Source organism: Branchiostoma floridae, chromosome 5 (assembly GCF_000003815.2).
Source record: "Branchiostoma floridae strain S238N-H82 chromosome 5, Bfl_VNyyK, whole genome shotgun sequence".
NCBI classification, from domain to species: Eukaryota; Metazoa; Chordata; class Leptocardii; order Amphioxiformes; family Branchiostomatidae; genus Branchiostoma; species Branchiostoma floridae.
In genome coordinates, this window is record NC_049983.1 from 9,015,160 (window position 1) to 9,037,632 (window position 22,473).

The 22,473-nt window shown below is 40.8% G+C and overlaps 1 protein-coding gene across 7 annotated transcripts in view; it reads right to left on the reverse strand.

Moving 5' to 3' along the window:
* Positions 1-44: 44 nt before the first annotated feature.
* The window catches only part of LOC118416567 (glutamate receptor-interacting protein 1-like), a 114,467-nt gene continuing 92,038 nt past the window's right edge, over positions 45-22,473 (reverse strand). For 3 of the 7 annotated variants that reach the window (XM_035821716.1, XM_035821718.1, XM_035821722.1), the window contains 17 exons: positions 21,969-22,061; positions 21,221-21,415; positions 19,964-20,104; positions 19,335-19,512; positions 18,385-18,524; positions 17,795-17,872; positions 17,279-17,348; positions 16,739-16,884; positions 14,789-14,869; positions 14,012-14,075; positions 13,230-13,384; positions 10,759-10,796; positions 8,625-8,739; positions 6,597-6,838; positions 5,684-5,941; positions 4,825-4,974; positions 45-3,362 (listed from right to left, as the gene is read on the reverse strand). In XM_035821716.1, the coding sequence (XP_035677609.1) occupies positions 3,171-3,362; positions 4,825-4,974; positions 5,684-5,941; positions 6,597-6,838; positions 8,625-8,739; positions 10,759-10,796; positions 13,230-13,384; positions 14,012-14,075; positions 14,789-14,869; positions 16,739-16,884; positions 17,279-17,348; positions 17,795-17,872; positions 18,385-18,524; positions 19,335-19,512; positions 19,964-20,104; positions 21,221-21,415; positions 21,969-22,061 (2,336 nt within the window). In that variant the 3' untranslated portion in view covers positions 45-3,170. The remainder of the gene's footprint in view (positions 3,363-4,824; positions 4,975-5,683; positions 5,942-6,596; positions 6,839-8,624; positions 8,740-10,758; positions 10,797-13,229; positions 13,385-14,011; positions 14,076-14,788; positions 14,870-16,738; positions 16,885-17,278; positions 17,349-17,794; positions 17,873-18,384; positions 18,525-19,334; positions 19,513-19,963; positions 20,105-21,220; positions 21,416-21,968; positions 22,062-22,473) is intronic. The other 4 variants (XM_035821719.1, XM_035821717.1, XM_035821720.1 and 1 more) reach the window with 4 other exon arrangements.

Below are 22,473 nucleotides of genomic sequence, written 5' to 3' on the forward strand. Positions count from 1 at the left end.
CACATGCGTATATACTTTCAAAAAAGGACAAGAACACCAAGTCGTAAAGAAATTATTTATCTTTATTGTATTGATATATTGTAAATGTACATATTAAGTTGTTCGAGTAGCATGCAATGTCTCTCTGGTTCTGATTCCTGTTATTTATAATGAATACACTACAATAATGATTCATATAGAAAAAGAACATACAAAAATACTTTTGTTGTTGATAACGTACCTCTAGACACTGATTGTTCTTGTCAATGATACTATTGATCTTTATTTCATTGGCTTCTAAATACATTTTTTCTAACAGGTCTTGTATCGAGACATGGAAGACCCCAAATTCTGGCAATATAATCCTTCTATTTTCTGTATGAAGGCACAATATGATGGTACACATAAGGACGTCTAATTTCGAAATTGTAGCTACACGATTGAAACGGTGGAAAGTACCCCAGTACTTGCTGTAGCTATCATCTAGATGTACATATCTCTGAGTATAAAAACAAACAAAAATAGAATAGCAGAATGATTAAAAAGTGTACGTCACTGTTATCGTATGATTGTTGTAGTCTATGAACCAACAACATGCTAATCAAGTTTCTAAACTGTATCTTAGTGAAGAACACCTACTAAAGACTGCCTGCAGTATCTGTATATGTGTAGAACTAAACAAAGTAGCTAAGCATAAGTGTCAATTGGCAACATTGCTATGATTCCTATACATATAAGTAATGTCGTTTGGGGCCATATCATATTGATATATCTTGCAATGATTATCATGCTTTAAATTATGATAAAATTCTTAACATATTAAGTGGTACGCAAATGAGGTATGCTGGCATGATAAAACAAGTTTGAACCACAACTTTTACGAAAGTACTGTGCTCTGTATAAGCACCGGAAACGTTGAGGTGAGACCCTGTTCAAGAATGACTTCTAAAGGCCACATCAAATTGTATTTAGTAAGGTGGAAAGTTTATGATTCAAAGCTTAGAGTTGTACTTTGTATTTTGTGGTGGGTACATATGATGTACATTTTGTATCACCACAAGGGATTTTATGTTGCAACAATCCTTCTTTGTCTCCGTATGGAAGAATTAGCGTCATCAATCCATTCCGCTTAAGTGTTCTGCTGTCATAATTGCCATGAAATCACCATGACTGAGAACTAAACTCCATTTGGCACCCATCCCAGTATGGACCACTTCGTGCTTGACTAGTCTTCAATAGGTAATTCTAACTTACGAACCAGGACATCTGGGGATAAATACAAGGTTGATACCTTAATTATAAGATTTCCACATTTTAACAAAATTATCCATATAATGTTATACCTTAACACTTCTGTAACTTAAATATAGTGGTAATATTCATAATATTAACTTTTAAGTGTAACATTGTATTTTTCCAGTGTAATAGACTGTGTGTATATATAGTAGTACATTGGAAGACCTTTTTAAAAAGAAAACCCGTTTGGCACCCCTTCAAATATCATACAAATATTCAGCTCCTGGAAGCACTGATCAATGTTTTCCTATCATGCAAAATGATTGCTAGTTTATTCTAATCAGTAACACATTAACTTTTGGAATTAAAAATCTATGAGGCCAAATGGTGGATTTATGTGGCTCACTCCAAGAAAAGTTTTGATTTAATGATTATTACAATTGACCTCTTTTTTTTGCTGCACAACAAGTAAATGGTAAAAGTTCACATTGAGAGCACATAAAGAACCCAATGTTAATACAATGCAAGAGCAACAATGAAGACTTTGCTAGCCACATTCCCATAGTTTCCATCATTACCATTGTACATGTCTTTCTGCAACAAACAGATGCAAGCTTCCATGATAGTAATTCAGAACCCCCTCCATTCCTTATGCTAACCCTACATCATTCCCTAGTTCATCCTGTCTCTATCATAATAACTTCTCCCAATCACTTCAATCCGTCAGTCCAGGGCCAAGTTGGTTCCCCGTAAAGAAGCCTGCAGGGACATGCTAAGCTGCTAGGTGGCATGCTTGATCAGCACATCATGCAACCATTACATGCTGTGAGAAATGATGGTCCAAATAGCTAAGATGCAAGATGCACCAGTCCTTCAGTAACTGTGATTGTTCAAGCTAATAATAAAACACTCTTTTACATGTGAGAATATATTATATAGACTGCCTTCCTCTTAGTTTAAGTTAAGTTAAAAACACTGGCTGGTATACCGGTAAGGTTTCTGGAATATGTTCTTCTGGGTGTAGGGCATATAAACTATCATTCTTACTATATGGTAAAGAATAGTCCTGTACATGCCCAGAACTATAATCTCTTTTGATAGTTTAAGTGTCTAAAGACGATGGGAAGGATTCTACACCTATTGAGGTGAGTATACCACATTGGGTGTAAACTGTCCATTGCTACCTTTCACCTTTGCTTTGTTAAACAGGATGTCAAAATATATTGCTTATGAGTGTTATGAGTATTCTTTTGTTCACACTTCACAAATATTCATAGATGTACATGTATTGTGTCTACCATTAAAACTATGGCATGTCATGTAAAACACTTCAACTTGTAGATGGAGAATGTAAATTAGATAGTAATGCTCTTTAGAGTCAATTACAAAGAGCATCCCAAACTTTTACAGACCTTCCATCCCAAAAAATAAACATCTCCATGGCCATCCTTTCAGCAAATGCAGGCTTAAGTAGGAATTCTTTGACCAAGACACCTGGAATTTTATTTACCACACTGCTTACAATATCACTGTCCTTCCAGGGACTCCTTTCCAAGTTTCCAGCACTTCTGTGTAATTATAAGACCTTTGCCATCACTCCTTTATCAGACAACAACACAAACCACAGTTTACATATGACCCATGCTAGCATAACCATAGCATTGTGCCCTACAGGGTTTTGGAAGAGTTAGTGTAGAGTTGTCGATGTTGATATGCCCCCCTCCCCCAACCTCTTGTCAAACAGTGTTTTGGAAGAGATGGTGTTAAGATATGGGTGCTGGTGTGCCTGCCCCTTCCCCCAATCCAAGTTCTCTTGTGTTCTACTAGTTGAGTAGCAAATGTTGGTATGCCACCCCCCTTCCCAGTCCAAGTTCTAGTTGTATTCTACTGGCTGAGTAGTGAACGTTGGTTTGCCACCCCCTCCCCACTCCAAGTTCACAGCGTTCCCTTGTGTTCTAGAGTGTTTTAGAAGTGTTGTGGTTGAGCTGTGGATGTTGGTAGGCTTCTTCACCCCACTCCAGGTTGGCCTGGGACATGTTCTGGGCCAGCGGGTTGCGGCTGATGACCAGCTCGATCTTGTCGCCCGACGCAGCGATCAGCGGAACAGCCAGGCAGCAGTCAAAATCCCTGGTCCTGCTGTTGTTTACCTGCAGGTCAAAGGATATATTGTAGAAGTAAATTCGCCTATTGATGAAATACTTTTGTGAACCATGTTGTTTCTTCTACTGCAGCTTCAAACTAAGGTAGAACACAGGGTTCTAGCCAGCATCCATCCTTCCGTCCTTTGACGGAATTTTGCTGTTTGGAACGGGCACAAATTTTGCCAATCCCGTCCTCTATGATGGACAAAAATCGTCATGTAAAAATATCAAAACACATGAACCAAGCAGAGTCTACCAGCAAAATTTGCCCCTCAGAATGCAGGAAATAGAGTTTTAGAGGGTCTTGATTTCAAACTTTTCCAGGGGGAGAATGCCCCTGGACCCCTCTAGGACCTCTGGTGCTCGAAAGGGATTTCCAAATTCAATATTTAGGGGACGGAAAAACAATTCAGACTGGATAGAACACTGATAGAACGTCCGTAGAGTTGGTTGCCACCAAGTACAGTAGAAGCATCTTCATTAGATAGCTATAAACATGTGCAAGGCTTGTAGCTATACATGCTGCGACAGGTCATTCAGTGTAATGTAACAAGCTGCTGCCACGCCGCATACTGCAAAGCTGGTGTATCATGCTGTAGGGCCAACTACATGTATACAGAATATACTGAAAACGTAAGGCTCCCGTTTCTTCGGTGGGGCTTCTGAGGCACTTTCTCTAGTACCCACTTTAAGAGGTGGTGTGTAAATTGTAGAAATTCAGAGGGGCGAGTAAGAACAGAAAGAAACAACATCCCGACTCCCGAGATTCGAACCCGCGCCGAACCCGGGCAGCCGGATCACAAATCCAACGTGCTAACCACAACACCAAAAGCTCAAGAGCTGTTGGCGTGGTCAGTTTGGCAGCGCTAGAACCCCACTGTTACATGTTCAATGTTATGACTACCTTTGATATGTTTTCCATTAGTACAAGCCAACTGTAGCAATGTAAGATGGGGTAAGAGAAATATTTCCAAACAAAGATAAGAGCTAAAACATTCCAAATATCTAATTCCTTGTAGACTTTGATTTCATAAATGAAATTCAGGAGCATGCAAGAAGACTTCAAAATGGACAGTGTTTGAAATGAAAAGGGGTGAGAAAAAAATGTCAAATCATTCCTTCCCTAATGTTTCAAAGGTAGCCTCCATTGCAGTCCATTGAACGGGGCTGTTTTTTTTTTTTTGGGGGGGGGGGGCGCTGGTCCACGATTTTCAACATTGGCTAGGTTCTCTTATTATGCTGGAAAAGGGAGTTTGCCATGGAAGGGAGTTTTGCCTCATTTCGAAACATGGCTAACCTCCTTTCCACATTGAAAATCGCAAACCAGTGCCCCCCAACGGAGGCTACAATGGAGGACAGAACATACATTGCACATGTATGTTAAAGCTGTTATGAGTTTGCGGTGACAGACTGCAGATTAGGAAACAAAACAAAAATTGTCAAAATTTACAGTAAATCCTCCATGTACCTGCAGTATCCTGTCATACGGTCTGATGACCCCGCTAAGGTCAGCCGGTCCCCCCGGCCTGATGTTGTTAATGTACACTCCCTTCTCCACCAAACCATCCGACACGCTGAAGCCGAAGTCTCCGTAATCATCATCTTTGAACAGAGTCACCTGAAAAAGACAGACGAAATGAATTGGAAGGCAATCAACAGCTTTGATATTTGTATAACATCACTATTGAAAGTCAGTTGTTCTCCTATATGTTTCCAGTGAAAGACCTGTGTTCTCCAATAAATTTTTAGTCAAAGTTTTTATGACATTTCCATTATAATTATCATGAAATTGAACGCAATTCTTAAGACAGTGTAATGTCACAATAGTGATTTTCTCTCTATTATGTATTTTGTATGTAAAAATTGTGTATATAGACTTATAGGACGTATAAGTTATAAGGACTCTAAATAATGTAACTGTATCTCTGTTATATACTTTGTCTGACCCTTGCCTCATGACCTCAATGAAAAGTGGCCTGCAGGCCGCTTTGAGCTTTCATGAATAGATAAAGGTTCAAACAAACAGTCTTAACAAAACTGCTGAAATTTGCAGTAATTATAAGGTCATCCCAATCTACTATCTTGGTTCTAACTTATAAGTCATTCTTCCTGAAAATTCAGTAAGAGACAATGATTAAAATTATTGGCTGGGAGGATAACTTAGGTCTATATTAACTCACTGTAACTGTGTGAATCAATGTCCAGCCTTTCCATCTTACTCTGTTTTTATGTCGATTTTCCATTTGTTTGTTGTTTCCAGCATTATTCTTTAAATCTGTGAACCAACAAATCAGATTAGTATGGCATAATATCATCAATAGTCGTACCTTCTGAATCTCAATAGGCGTAGGAGAGAAGATGAGACTCATCTGGTCCTGTATCTTCTTGTTGGTGGGGAGGGCGGGAGTCTGACCCCTGTTGGACCCCGGCAGGGTCATGCTGTGACTGTCGCTGTAGCTGATGACGGACTGGTTCGGCCTGGGGCGGCAGTTCAGCGTGTGCGCGTGGTTGCTGCCGGGGCCGATGGTCTGCTCGATCTGTCGCATCAGTTCGGAGTGGCCACAGGTTTCCAGGTCCTCAAGTGCCTAGAGAGAAAGAAGAGTGGTATTGTTATTAAACTGTTTTGTGACTACACTGTTTTGACCTGGACATTTACTTTAAAAAGTGGCCAGATCTTGAGTAAAAATGAAGGAAGCTAGATTTTAACCTGTACTAGTGACCACCTCTACAGAAGGACCACCTTATATACCAATATGACCACTTTTAGATGAGCTCTTCAATACCTTTTTTCCCATTTACATAAGCATTAAGAAACCTGTCTATATTGACCACCTATTCGAATTCACTTAGACCAGATTTTATCTGTCCCCTGATGAGTGGTGTTCTAGGGCAGTTTTGACTGTGTTGTAACATTATTTGCTAAAAAGGGAGGATGGCTCACAAAAATGATACTTACATGTACATGGAGTGAAGGTCAGATAAGGGCACTTAACTATAGACTATTGATACAGCATTAAGCTTCGTCTCGAGTTTGACTAAAGTTCAAAAGCAAACAATCCATGCCTACAACATGCATTGTTAACAGAAGTAGTAATTCTGACCAAACCAAAGCAATAGCTTCAGCCCTTAAAAGCATCATGCCACAAGGCTGTGGTTCTATAACCCATATAACACTCACACCACACAATGGCACAATTTCAAGCAGTCAATAGAGTTTAGTAGTAAACAAGTGAACTGTACCTGTACCAGACCATACTCGTCCAGTTGTGGATTGTCCAGGATGTCGCTGCTGCTCTTGTAGCTGTGGGACTGGGCGTCCCACTCGTCGTGCAACCTCTCCCCCATCCTCCTGTCTGCCTTGGTAGAGTCCCTCCTCAGGGTGTGCCTCTCTGTCATGTGATTGGTCTGGTTGTCATTGTGGTGCACCTGGGCAGTCACAACCATTCCCGACTGGGGGTGCTGCGAGTTTCCCTCAGGGTTGCCTACAAAATAACAGAATGAAAAGGACATGTTTAAACTTACTTTAAACAAATAACCTATTTTTGAGTTAGGGATATAAAAAATGATCAAGAAAGGCAAATAAAGGCCCTAAGAAAGAGATTGGTGGCAATCAGCTACTACTGGCAGTCTGGTAGACCTACATGTAAGGGACCGTACGGTATTTAGCGAGGGGGGAGGGCCGGTCGCCAGGGGGGGGAGGGCCAAGCAAAAAACTATTTTGCCAGGGGGAGCGCCTTGCAAAAAAAAATTGACTTGGGGGGAGGGCCGAGCAAAAAAAAATAGCTTGGTCTGCCAGCAAAATATGTCCCTTAAAATCCAAGAAACGGCGTTTCAGAGGGTCAAGATTTCAAAATTTTTCTGGACCTCTGCAAGGGATCACCCAAGGTTGGCGCTCGGGACACAGTGAAAATGCGAAAGGGAGGGGGCGGGGCTTTTGCATGACGACCTCGAAAACCTTTTTCACTTACAGAAATGTTATTAAACTCTAGATTAGTCTGCCAGCAAAATTTACCACTGTCTTATTGCCCTCAAAATGTAAGAAATGGCGTTTCAGAGCTCGAGGGTAAATATTTGCAAATTTCCCTGGATCCCTTTCGACGTGACCGGCCTCGCGCCTTTGGTGACCGACATCGTGATGATGTGTTTGGGGGGATTTAATTTTGTATTTCTAAATTGAAATGCCATTAAAGTTAGCTTTGTTTGTCAGCAAAATATTTCCCTCAAACTGAAGGAAATAGCTTTTAAGAGGGTCAAGATTTCAAAATTTTCCCGGACCTACCTTGCGATTCTTCGTGCCTTTGGCGCCGGACATGGTGTTTGGAACGTCGTTCTCAAAAACTTGAAACCCTCGTATTTTTTTTTCATAGAAATGTCATCTAACCAGCAAATTTTCCCATAAAAAAACTTAAAGCAATGCAGGAAATCGTGGCAAAAAAGCGTGGCATTTCTAAAACTAGTAAAAGATCTCCTGCAAGTCTGCGTTCTCACGCCCACCGGCGGCTGGAGAGAGGCGACCCGTCTACCCCGCCGTGGGAAAATCAGCGTCACGCGTCGGCGCCCCCCTCCCCACTACAGTTTTGGTAGTCGAATCGTGCTGTCGTTTTGGTTTTCATTTTTTTCCCCGATTTACCATAAGTTATTACCACCACAGAACCAAAAAAAAGTCCAAATTATATGTGTTAAAAATAGTTTCCGACAAGCCGCTCAGGCCCGCGAGCTTGCAATACGTAAATTTAGGGAGCGGGGCGCGCGCCGCTTCGTGGCGCAAATCTACTAGAAATTCAGATACAAATGCTTTGTAGGTGTTGTTTTAATATCAAAACAATGAAATAGCTTCTATAAAGCAAATATTTATGCCTCTATGAAGCAGATATTTATCCCTCTATTAAGCAGATATTTCGAGCCATTCTGTTTTCCTTTTTTTACTAGGGGTGAGAGATCTGCTTCTCGATGAAAATCATGAAAAAGTATGATGCAAAGCACATTTCCAAATGGGAGCGCAGTGTTTTATTGGCGTCTTGAATATTTTTTTCAAAGTTGACAGGAGGGGGAGGGCCAAGCAAAAAAAATTTGACTTGGGGGGAGGGCCTAGCAAAAAATTTTTTACCCGACCCTCTGGCGACCGGCCCTCCCCCCTCACTAAACGCCGTACGGTCCCTAATTGACAAAGTACTAGTGTAAACCATGCAGTAAGCATGTGTGATACAAAAAGAGTTTTATGCCTTTGAAACTATGGATGTACATGTAAACTAAGCATCAATGCTTTACCTGGTTCCAAGGCTGACCCATCCCATGATTCCACTGCACTATCCACACTAGGGACTGGGGTATGTTGAAGGGGCACCCTCTTCGTCTGGCTCTCTTCCTTTCCAATGCTGTCATTCTACGAACATGGCAGACACATATCATTCATGAGCAGTATGTAACTGACATGTACATGTGCATAAGGTCGCTTCAGTAGATCCTTGGTTAGATGTTTGCATTATTTGTTTGTCAGCCGCAGCATGCCTAGGAAGCTTGTGTGTTATGCAAAAAGATCAAATCAGACTCAGAACCTACTGGAGGTAAGGGAAATTATTTTGTGCGTAGATCAAATTTTACATCTGGCAACTTTAACTTCCAATTCTAAATCTTAAGACTCATATACTATGTGCATGTGCACATACCAGGTTTATCTAATCATCATGAAGCATAAAAAGTCTAGCCTGGTATCCAGCCGTATTAAAGCTCCTGAGTCTTGTCTGTCCTCTCCACAAAAGACTCGGGAGCTATAAGGGACCGTACGATATTTATTGGGGGGGAGGGCTGGTGCATTGGAAGTCTGATCAAAAAAATTTTTGATGGCCCTCCCCCCCATCTCAAAAAAATTTAACGTGACCCTCCCCCTCCCCCTCAAAAAAATCAACATGGCCCCCCCCCCCCCCCCCGACAGGCAAAATCAAACGGGTAGAAAAACAACTGATGAAATAATCTTAATCGACGTCAGGGCACAAGGGCGCCAGTGTTCTTGCCACACCTGGATTTTTTCACAGCGTCGGGGCAGGGGTCCGGGGGCATGCTCCCCCGGGAAAATTTGGATTTTCAGACCCTCTAAAGCAGAATTTCCTGCAATTTGAGAGGAAAATTATGCCCTCGAGATTGGATGCCGGTTGCCTTTTTTACTCCCGTTTTTCAGTAATCGACGTCTGCCCTCTCCCCCCAAAATACGTTATAACTTACTATAAGCTCGGGGAATCAGCAGTCCGTGATCTGGCCCGGGTATTATTTGTCCAGTCATGTCTATATGAACATTTTGGGTTTTTGATGCTTCCAAACAGGGCTCTAGCCAGTGAGTTCGTCAGCCCATGGAAAAATCCTGCCAATTTTTTTCCGGCATTGAATAAAAAATGCCTACCTCGTGCGATCGATGTTGCGCCCTCCCGCATCAAATCAGTTTTTCCAGAGGATAGAATGACGGCGCCATCACACCTTGTGTTTTTTTCTACTTTCTTTTTTCTATTTTGCCCGATGATTTTACTCAAATTTATCATTTATCGAATCGGTCGGGTTTTACAAGGCCGCGCCTTCATTTTCCAGGAGCGTGCGTTTGTTTCGTGCGACCTCAGGTAACCCCGTTTTCGGCGTGAAATCTTTGGCTCACCGCTGGATTTCTTTTGACATGGAGTAGAGTAGACCAAGAACGTTATACATTATACGAAGGAGGGTGATCTGCTGCGTCTTTGGCAGTGATCAGTGCCGGTTTAGCCTCGAAGGAGTAGCCCGAAAAGACGTCCCAACGTGCGTGCGATCGACAGTCCGTCTGGGGAGGGGGGCGTGCCGCGCCATGTGCTGTCGATCGACGCTTGACAACAATATTGCGGCCCCTTTTCTGCCGCAAATTTTGTCCTTTTGAAACAAAAGAAATGTTGTAAATAAAAAATATAAAAGTGTATAGTTTTGGATTCTTCACATATTTACCGCGCACCGCTTTTGTAACTTAAATATTTGGGGAAACTCAGCCGAGCCGAGTGCGTCTTTCCAGAAAAAAATAAGTCCGTAGACGAAATTATGTATGCCTGGCGGGAATGCTGGTCCAGGGCAGCGCCACTTTGGGGGACCTAGGGGGGCGAAGCCCCCGGGAAGCTCTTGCATTTTAGGCTATTCAGAAGGCTTATTTTATCAGTTTTAGGGCCATATCAAGATAACAAAACAAAAAATTGTATAAACAATTCTTTCAAAAAAATTAACATGGCCCTCCCCCCTATCGCAAAAAAAATTAACATGGCCCTCCCCCCACCTCAAAAAAAATTAACATGGCCCTCCCCCCCTAATGCACCAGCCCTCCCCCCCTGATAAATATCGTACAGTCCCTAATATGGCTGGATGCCGGGCTATCATCTGGTCTTTATCACTGGATGCTTACCTCCTGATCTGACTTGGGTCCATCTACCACAAACTTATCTGCAATACAAAATGAGACCATTGAATTCAAGCACAAACCCTTAGATGCATTGCATATACAAAACGATGTTGCACATCTTACAAACAGATCCTGACATCACATTAGGAATCGCTAAGTCATGAAACTTGCATACATCTCATTTAATGCCTACATGTAACTACACAGAAGCATTCCTACAGGTCTTTAAGAAAAATCACTGTGGCCATTTTTTTTAGAATGATGCAAAGAAAAGTAGTTCAGACTGCCATGTCTATTAGATTTTGTCCTTTCTACATGTACACATTCCTAAGACCCCTTTCCACTAGTAGACAGCGATTGCGTAAGGGGGTTGCTCATTGGACTCCAGTAGCATGACGGTATGGAGGCATATGGCATCACCAACAAACATGTACCGTGACTGTACCCTGAACAGGTATCACAGTGCCGGCACAAGATGTAAAAAAAACGCAAGTGGCAAAAATGACGTCACCATGCCGCCACCATGTCACCAATATACCGAGAACATTGGGAGCCAGAGTAAACAGATGCCAACGTACCACCACCATACCACAGTCCAGTGAGATACCCCATGTTGCAGCCATACAGCGACCAAAATTAAACTTTTGTGACCCTTGATTTCCAAAAAATTGGAATATGATGCAAGATGTAAAAGTATGACTTTAAAGACAACAAAACACACAAAAGGTTTAGTAATAGATTTGTTCTTTATCTTCACCAAATTTGCTGGCCGATCTGCAAAATGTTTGGTCCCTCAGTGGTCACAACGTGATCACAGGCTCTAGTGAAAAGGGGGTGTAAGTCACATGCAGGCATTCTGTTGGTGGAAGCTTGACAGAGAGGCAAGTTTCAGTGCTGCACAGTGGGGAGTTAGAGTCGGAAGCAACCTACAGCTTTTATGTACACTTCCACGTTACCATGTATCTTTCCGAGTGTCCATGGGGGGGACTACAGGTCTGAAGAACAACAAAGAGGAGTCACTGAGAAACCCTGTGCCCTTCTGTATGTGGGTTTAAACACTCTATAAGGCACCGTTTCTAATATTAGATTGGCAAGCATTGACTTCTAAGAGGATCCATTGACTTGAACATGCCGAAATACATGATGTATGGTGCATGGAAGCTATTAATTTAAAAGTATTTTCTGTTGGATTTCCCAATGTGAGACAAACGATTTATCAATGGCTATCAATTCAATGCAGCTTTTAAAACATGGCCTAATCAAGGATACTATACAATGTAGAAACCTTCTTGGTGTTTGGCTGTCTTTTACTATTGGTGGACATCAACAACTTCTTGCTAGGCTTGCCTATTTCCTGACCCAGTGTATGCATTTAAATTGTTGGTCAACACTTTTAAGTCTGATATGACATGCACGCTACTCATACACATACCCAAACAACTAAATATGAAACACACATGCAACTTTTGGCATTCACAAGCACATCGTTCACTAACAGGCCATTTTGCACAGCTAAGTTAGACATGCTTTTTTCATTCCCGCTGATTTGAACTGAATTCTAAAAACATGATTCTATCACTGACATGTACATGTACAGCACTGAAACTAATACATGAACTTCAAAGTAACATCATATAAAGAGAAGCATAACTTTACATCAGAAAATATTCCAGCTCAATATTCAACTGTCTCCCATTGCCAGATACCTGACATAAAACAAATTCAACTTCATATCTTAGGGCTAGTCCATTTGAAAACTTCAATGGTGTGATCAGAGAAGTTTTATTTTTAAGATAGGAATGACGTAAAACATAGGTACAGGGTAACTTAAAACATAGGTACAGGGTAACTTAAAACATGGGTACAGGGTGACATAAAACATGGCTACAGGGAAACTTAAAACATTGTTACAAGGTAACATAGAACATGGCTACAGGGCAACATAAAACATGGCTACAGGGAAACTTAAAACATTGTTACAAGGTAACATAGAACATGGCTACAGGGCAACATAAAACATGGGTAAAGGGAAACTGAAAACATGGGCTCAGGGCAACATAAAACATTGGTACAGGGCAACTTAAAACATGGCTAAAGGGTATCTTAAATGTAAGGGAGAAAAGGGATCAAATAAAGCATTTTCAAACACTGCCAAGAGTTTTCATATGGATAAAACCATTGATGCCTACTGATCAGTCTTTTTAGCTCAATGATGGAGGTCAGCAACCTTCAACAGTGGTATTGTCTTTGTCTGTGCATTTGTATATAATTCCAGATCCTGTAGATAGCTTTACTTGAAATTTGGCATGTCTATAATTATTGTGATGCATGGTGATTTTGGGCACCACAGCAGTACTAGTGTGGTACAGCCTAATAAAACATGATTCTATTAGACATAGACCTTAAAATAGTGCAACCCAGGGATAGTCAGGTAGTTAGCATAGAGAGACACCAGAGGTGTCCTGATGTGTTACCTAGCGATATCTGCCTACCCTCCTGCCTGCTGATTTTGAGAGTAACGGTGTCTCCTGCCGACTGGAGCAGCTGGATGGCCTCACTCAGGCGTTTCCCTCGCAAGGACTGGCTGTTAATGGCCAGGATACGGTCCCCTATGTGGATAGCTCCAGTCCTGTAGAATCATCACATTAAGAGTTTATAGTAACGGTAACGTCCTCCACACAGTAGACGGTGCATAGGGTTGTGCTCATCTCGGTTTCAGTAGCCCTGGGCCACACAATGTTTGTGCAATCACTACAGCAGGGGGCTAGTCTACTGGTAGTGGAATGTGTTCAACTTTCATACTCTTTCCCAAATGCTGAGTGATAAGCAGAGAGAGCAGCATGTACCATTTTAAAAAATCTTTGGTATGACTCGCTCGGGGGGTTGAAATCATGAACAGCCCGAATGCATGAGGAACACTCTATCCACTCAGTCATTGCACCAGTTAGTAATTGTTCAGAATCTCAATGCATAAGATAATCCACACATCCAAAACTGTATTTTGGCAGACTTTACATTAAATAATGTTCACACAACAATACAATCTGATTGGCTAAGGTACAAATGTACATTAACAGTTGACAAATATGATAATATGATGATAAGGTTGACAACTGAACTTATCCAATTTGAATTCCTGTTTGACAAATGAAAAGAATGTGCCTTCTCTAAGACAGTGTCTTTCTCTTCTGATATACATGTGTTGTATAAAGATATTAAGAATGTTGCAAGATTTAGGAAAACAACTAGGCTGTACCTTTGTGCCAGTCCTCCATCTGTGAGACCAGACACTGTGACTGGGTCAAACGGCTCTTCTGTGCCTGAACAACAATATCAATGGTATAGTCAATATCAGCATCTCTGTAGGTAAATTACACAATAAACATCTGCTCCTGTACAGTTACAGGTTTCATACATGTGCTCATTATGAGAACCTGAACTACACAAAGAAGCTACATTAATGACAAGTTAGGGAAATGCCAGGGAAGTGCACATATATACAATTTGCTTGCATTCCAGTATCTGATTTACATATATGACGTAACACACTGGGTTTCACCAAAGAGTGCTACATGTACATGTATCTGGACAGATTTAATTGATCCACTCACACTGGGAAGGACCTCTACATTTTATGATAAGTGTAGTGGGTTCTTTACATGCTCGAGGTGTGGCTCTCCTCAAATACAGAACTTCCATTTTATGTCCTATCTGAGGGACAACCCTAACCAAAGCTACTCATTTTCAGCGAAGTGATAAAATCCAAGTTACATGTACAATATGTAAGTGCCTTTCATAAGGGCACAACATCAGAATACATATTAAGAGGACTTAAACACAGGAGATCTGGGCTTTGAGCCAAATAACCTTCTCTTACACTATGCAACGCCACTTGGCTCCAGCTCTCTAACTGAGAAGTGGCTTTCTGTGCAAAAGACTTCATTTAGTTTTCCTTAAATGGATGATTCTGCTCCTGGAGAATACACATGCATCAAACTTTGTACAGGAAATACAAAAATCCGAGTGCCCTCACCTGAAATAGTGATGCCCAACGGTCCCCCATGTCTGACCAGCTCAACAGAGTAACAGATCGCTCCACTCACATCATGCTCCTCTGGAGGGGAAGAAAATGTTCATTCAGTATCTATAATGTGTAAAAGCTCTTTTCTGTGACAGTGACTATCATACAGATGCACATTTAGAATTTCTCTGCAAAGTTTGTACAATGCAAAGTTCAAGGACTTTCTTGTTATTCTGCCAAACAGAATTATTTCTCTTTCAGCATCACATGTATTTTCCCTTTCAGCGCATCTTTAAGTTCGATTTTCTCTCATGATTTTCTGAAGAAAATATTAAGTTTTCTGACCTGAAAATGAAACTTGACTTTCCTACTTTGAAATTCCAAGACTTTCTACAAATTCATAAGCGTCTTTATGATTTTGCTTGGGCAGCATATAAAAGCCAGTGCCAAGCTTAGATCAGACATTAAAAATGAAAAATATGATGTCCAGGCCCCATACTTTATGGAGGGAGACAAAAGTTCTACCCTACCTGGTTCTGCACTACAGAATGACACTGCAGTTTCCAAGCAGCAGGGGACAAACACAAACAATTCCAGTCAATGAAGGCCATGTTGATTACTGGTAATAGTATATGGATGACATCCACGGACAAATCAATTTTTGTCCATCTCAAAACAAGTTTTCGGCCATACTGTAAATCATACAAAGCTACTGCTAAATGAGTGAATATCCTAGCTTGAAAGCTTATTGTGTTTTTACGACCAATTTTGGAGTTTGTAACTGTCATTCAACACAAGCAAATTGCTTTCCTGGAGTTTTTGGTCGCACATCTGTTGTGGACCTTCCTTAAGGGTGGTGATTCAATTACTCTAAGCCAGGCAATTACACAATTTACAGTGTACAATTCATAACTTGAGTCAGGTGCTCAGAGCAATTGAATCACCACTCCTGACGTAGTCGAAGGATATGCAACCAAAAATTCAAGGTAAGCAATTAACTTGTGTTGAATGATGGTTACAAACTCCCAAAAGAGTACTAAATATCCTCTAAGCTGCAAATAAATATTGGAAAATGGATGCCAATGTTGTAAAATGTCAGATGTGAATTTGTTCAACCTTCCTGACTGATTAGATTTCATAATCAAGACAACTTTTGTTTTTGTTGCTAAACTTTTTTTCTCTGCACACTTGCAACAGTTTGGGGTTCTTATAAGATGTCATCCATATAATCAAATCAACATGGCCCAGCCAGAACAATAAGACTTTACATACAACTAAACACAAAAGTACTGGAGCTGCCAATGGTTCCATTATAAAATCCAAAAGTGTGAAAACTTAATGCCTAAGTTGGCTCTGTGCATTGTTTAGTCTAGGCATAATCCATAGCATTTGTTGTGAAAGACATTTGAGACAGCAAAATGCACTCTGCCTTTCCTGCTGAAAGAGGGTTAAGAGCTTTAAAAGAGCTGGAATCCTCTGTTTACCTCCTTTTTTTCAGAGAAACAGACCCTTGGTGTTTATACAATGTAAATGAAAAACAGGTGATGCAGTGTTCCTAGTTTGACAGCAAAACTAAACTGTGTCACACATGCGTGTGCATGTAGTATGCATTTATCAATAAAGCTGTGATTGATTTTGTAAGACTTACAATGTGTACAAACACAGAACTTCTCAATGAAAAGATCATCTTTTATGATTTCTTCCATTGTTTCCAGTTTTTTGGCTACATATACCTACTACTTTGATGCAATCATTTCAAAAGTCATCATTTGAAAACTCCAAGCTTATTCCAAGGGAACACACACAAACAATAACGCAAAAGGTAAAAAAAAAAGTGTTCTCTAAAGCTGGGGGATTCAACTTTTTTTTGTAGGCAGTGATGTATATGTATATAACATTTGTATGCACCCTAGAAAAGATTCCCAGTAGTGTGAATTCCCAGAAAGATGTGACGATGGTTACCTGAGTACAGCTCATCCTTGCGTATCCTGAGCTTCACTATTTCGTCACACTGAGCCAGGATCTGTGCTGCGTCCTCCATAGAGCAGTTATCCAGCCGGATGTTGTCGATGGCCAGGAGTTTGTCTCCGGGGGCCAGAGTACCGGTCCTGGACAACAGAACCAGTCAAAACATCAGGATTACTGCAGGATTATGTAATCACATGTTGTCACTTTGTAGCTATTCAGCAATGAGAGGGAAAGAGTAGGGGTCAATCCTTCTTCTTCATTATGTGCTTAGCCTCATTAGGCTGAGGGCTCTAAGAGCGGTACGTAAGACATACGCAAGACTGTATGTTTTGATCCACTCACACCAGAAAGGTCCCCTTCTCTTTTCGATTAGTGTGGCGGTTTTTTTTAATTGTGACTCTCCCCGAACACAGGACCTCCATTTAATGTCCTATTTGAGGGAAGGCCCTAGCCAAAGCCAGGTACTCATTTCTCACCTGCTTCTTCCTTAGGAGCATGTCTTTGTTAACACGAAGAGATCACAAAATTCTTTACCTGTGTGCCACACTTCCTTTCTTGATGTCTGAGATGAGAAGAGGTTCTCCCTGTTTCCTGGTGCTGGGAGCTGCAAAAACAAAAAGGACAGCTTCCATCAATAAGAAGCTGAACTTAGCGTTTTTTTATGTGAGAATTCTGGACTGGGTGATAATTTTCCATATCACACAGGCTTCCATCAATTAAATAGAACGCACACCACGCCTGCCATTGCAAGCAAACTGAGTTTTTTTGTTCAAATTTTTCTTGAATTGATGTTCTTAAAGAATAAAGTTGTTGGCGGAGGTTGAAACAATGTGTCCAATCTATCCTTTTTACGAGTAGTATAGGCAATAAAATCAGGGTCTTCCGACCTGGGTATGAAATACAAGTAAATGATAAATTCTATATTTAGATGTATTTCTTGATTTTTCTTCTTTTAAAGATTCATTTTACACAATGTACAGTCAAATGATTAATTTTTACAATTCCTTATGGACAGATAGCATGTCTGTGCACAAGATAGGATGTACTTACAGTTGATGGTGATCCCCAGGCCTCCTGCCCTCTTGGGAAGCTTGATGTTAAATGTTCCACTGCTAGGCACCACAGATTCTTATTACACAGAGAGAAATGAGAATGGTTCATAAATCAATGATGGAATCAGACATACAAAACATACCTCAGAGTTTCATTCAGTGATAAATACAGAAACATTAGAAGACACTTACTGTACTTGCATCCCTAATTTGTCAGTGGATTTTATGCAGTTTTAAGGTTTAGTCCATTATCCAACCCTAGGAGACCAAAGCGAGACACTAATGGACTAAATTTCTCAATTATTCAATTAGCTAGTGTCTACTTAACATGCTTTCAGAAAAAACATGCATGTAGCCCCTAAAAGGGACTACAACTGAAAGATAAGACTGTATAAAATGACTTTAAGGTAATATTGAACTGTCCAATATCATTTATGTAACGTCATGTGTCTGTCAATGTCCCCCTACATGTTCAGTCGGCGATGACCTGGGATACATGTAACTTTCTTTTATCTCTGAATAAAGATTGACTTTACTACAGTAACTACATCTACCATAAATTTAATCAATGTCAAGACATCAACTTACCAGCTACATCAAACTCCACTTCCAGGACACACTTTAACCCTGACTCCCTCAGGAGCTGGTTGGCCTCCTCCAGGGTCAGCTCCTCTGTAGACATCCCGTTGATTGACAGCACCCGATCTCCTACCTGCAGTATGCCCGTCCTGGGAACGCATACATCAAGCAACTTTATACTTGAATCTTGACATGCACAGATCTAAGGGGCAGTGTAGAAGACCTGCCTTTTAATACTTAAATAAACATATATTATGAACCAATGTTCTATAAAGCATAGTCTGCTTCATAATGTTTAGGTATAGTACAGATACTTAAGTAACATGGTATAAAATTTCATAGACATGCAACATCACTTTTTTCAATCTCTTCAGTCCCTTCAACCAAACTTGACATACAAATCGAAATACCACCTGCATATGCAGGTTAGTGCAAGTGTTTCTGATGTCTCCCTGCACCTAACCTGCACTGTTCAATGTACTGGGTTTTATACATAAATGTCCTAGGTGTATGTGGATTGTCATAAGTAGCATTGACTGAAAAATAGCAATGGTTCCTCAACAATTTTAATATGATTCATACTTCCTAAATTCTGAGTGGTGCAGGTAATTTTCATTGTTACATGTACCTGCACTAGTACAGGTTTCCAGAAGAAAATACTAGTACAGTAGAAGCTGCTTAATTGCACGGCCTATTTGCCAGTGAATTTCGTGCAATTATCTGGCTCGTGCAATAATGCGAAGTTATTTAGCTGGTCCGCACCGGTTTGGGATTTGGGGATTCCGTGCAGTTAACAGAAGTGTGCGTTAATCCGTTGTGCAATTAACTGGCTTCTACTGTATTTTGAGCCCTGCAAATGTAGGGTCTCGTCTTCTCCCTAATGCCTATCCTTGTAACTAATTTAAGTTTGTGGCCAAACACAGCCACAGCAAGGAGAATGTGAACATGACAATGTGTACCTGTCAGCGGGCCCATCAGGATCAATGAAGCCGATGACTGGAGGTGATGTAAGAGTCTCTGTAGCGAAGACTCCACCCTGCAGGCTGAACCCCAGGCCCGAGGGGTCGGGGTGGACCTGGACCTCCGCTATCTCCACACGTACAACCTGCTGGGGGGCATGGCTGGACGACACAGACACTGGGAAAACGAAAAAACAATAGTAACTAAAGATGACGCAGCAACAGTCTTGGGGGACAGAAATAGGGGGAATAGCACATCAATGATACCACAATATCTTCTTTTAACAGTTTTAGCTGCAATTATCCTTCATATATACCTCAAAGTTCATATCTTTCAAGTATATGATTAACTTTTCTGAAATTAATTTCACCAGGTTGGTAGGATATGGGATATAGGAGAATTTCTTTACACAACCAGTATGTACATGTAAATACTTTGCCTATTTTAAAATTTGAAGTCCCTCAGACACCTTCCGCAGAGCTTCTAACTGGAGTTTTGCTTCTCGCTGCTTTAAAATGATTAACCGGCTGGTACACTAACCTTTACCATTGACTCTCAGTCCCCAAACAACCTACAGTCCCCTCCCCCTTCAACATTACTGGTAACTACAGAATAAACCATTCCTTACTTGCAGAAGAGTTGAGCCTGGTCCTCCTGGGGGGTCTCCTGTTGCTCCTGCGTGCGAGCGACGCCCGACTGATCGTGCCGGTGTGGATACTGGACACGCTGGGGGAGGTGGGCGAATCCATCGGGTAGGAGATCGGCAAGGCTGGAATGGCATCAACAGTGTCTAAGTTTGTGTGTGAGCCAGCAGCGGTACTCAAAACTGAAAATTTCATTCTATCAAAGTTGAAACAACACAATACTTCGCCAAAAAGCAGTTACTCAAGCAACTGGATATGATTTTGGAAACAGTCAGATGTTTCAGACAACATCCGTTGAGGAGAGATCCTGTTGGAGAGCAGTTTTTATATCCTAGCTATGAATATTATGCAATACTTGTGGAAGCCTGGAAGCACAGCTGTACAAAAAGCTTTTGGCAGATGAGAATATGGTAAACATTGGAAAAGCTGAAATGGCACTGACAGTGTCTAAATTTCTGAGTGAATTGTACAATGCATATGGTGGTACTCAATATTGAAAACTTAAATCTGTTAAACTTAAAGTTGCAACAAGACAACACATGTTCAAGCCCAGACAGCACAGCTGGTTTCTGGCAAAACATATTTTTTTGGCAGAAGAGATGGCAAACGTGTCATCACACACTGCTGTCCACAATAATAATATCTGTCTCAAAGATAAGCTATAGACTGTTGTGATCATAGATAAGCCTTGTGAGTGATGTTTGTGACAGCCTTGAGAGAGAGATTAAAAAATATATAGTTCATACAATTTTGTGCATGTAATGGGATACAAAAGAAAGGAGCACAGTATACACTTTGTGTTTTATATCCAGGGCTCGAAATACTGGGTGCATGTGCACCCTGGTGCACTCAAAATTGGTTCTGTGCACGTGCACCCAGATATTAATTCGTAGGTTTACGAATGTAAAGACATCAAAGTACATGTCTAGTAAACACCATATTCTTGACATCGAAATGTTGGAAAGATTATACAGAATGTTTAAGAATTTCAAGTTAGAATTTGGGTTCATCTAAATTTTCAATGCTCCAAAACTGCATGACGTTTGATTGTGGTGCACTCAAAATTTTTTGGGTGCACACAATTTTTTAGGTTAGGTGAACGAGTCCACCTAATCCGAAAAATAAATTTCAAGCCCTGAAACCATTTCCTCATTGGGGTGAGCATTGCAAGCACAGCCAGCATGTGTAAGTGATGTCTGCCTTACAAAGAGGCAAAGCTAGAACAACGACACAGTCTTTACCGTCACTAAGCATTGATTCACTGTTCGACCTTTGCTTGAATGACATGTCTAGAGTGGAACCGGACGAGGAAGAGGTAGTGGTAGTACCCGATTTGGAAGTTGACGTCCGCGGCTTTCGTTTCTTGGGAGGGAGGGCGGGAGGAGTGTCCACGATACGAGGGATTTGGGACACATTGACATAGACATGGTGGGACGCTGCAGCACAGGAGAGAAAGAAAGAAAGAAAGCGGAAGAAAGAGCAAAACAGGTAACATTCAGAGGAAGGCAATACACATAAAACAATAGGCAATCAAGTCATTACACAACAGTGTAGAGGCTAAATATTCAGGCGCATGGCAAAGTAAGAAATTTGTTGACAGATGTGTATGCAGCATTGAATGAATGAATGAAAAGAAAAGGGACAGCAGCAACATTACAAAGAATGGACAGTATAAAGATGACTAAAGACATGTTCTAAACTAGGGGCAAATGTTTGATAATTATGCCAACACAAAAATGGTGACATAAAATTGACAGCAGGATTGCATTCTCCACTATCAACCATCCAAGATTTAGACAGCATCCAAAATTGAAATTTATTGAGACATCGTTGATTAAGACATATCTGTAGAGCCTTATGAAGAAATTGACAAAAATAGATTTTTTTCCCCAACGAATGTAGAGGGGTATCTCTAGAATACATGTAGAATATTGGATACTAAATATTTAGTGTGTACAATGTTAATGTACATTGTAGCCTGTTCCTTACCTGCACTATGGTGATGGGCACTCTCCCTCCAACTCCCCTCTCTTGTCTGTGCTTGGAGACTGGCAGCAGTGGGCTGAACCTCAACCCGACATCCTGAAGTTAGATATAATATACATACAATAACTACAGTGCATGGTGCTACCACCGCAAAAAGTCCATTTTCCCGCTACCGCAAAATTAAATCTCTGCAAACTTGAATGCATTTTCCCTTGGGTGCTTTTTGGTGCATTTGGGTTTTTCTGATGTACAAGTAGCATAATGTCATCACTCAATAGTATTTTCAGAAAAAAACTGCAGTTTCAAGAAGTTTACGCACCATTTTTTATGTGCATATTTGCATCAATGGTCCAGCAGTGTTTATCCCAAAATTTTAAAAAGAATCAGACATTCTCATGGACTACTTGAGTCTGTTGACAATAAAAAAAAAAAAAATTTACTGATTATATTGTAACAGTTGCTGCATTTTCAAATGCAACATGACAAGTCCGTATGGTTGTGGGTCACA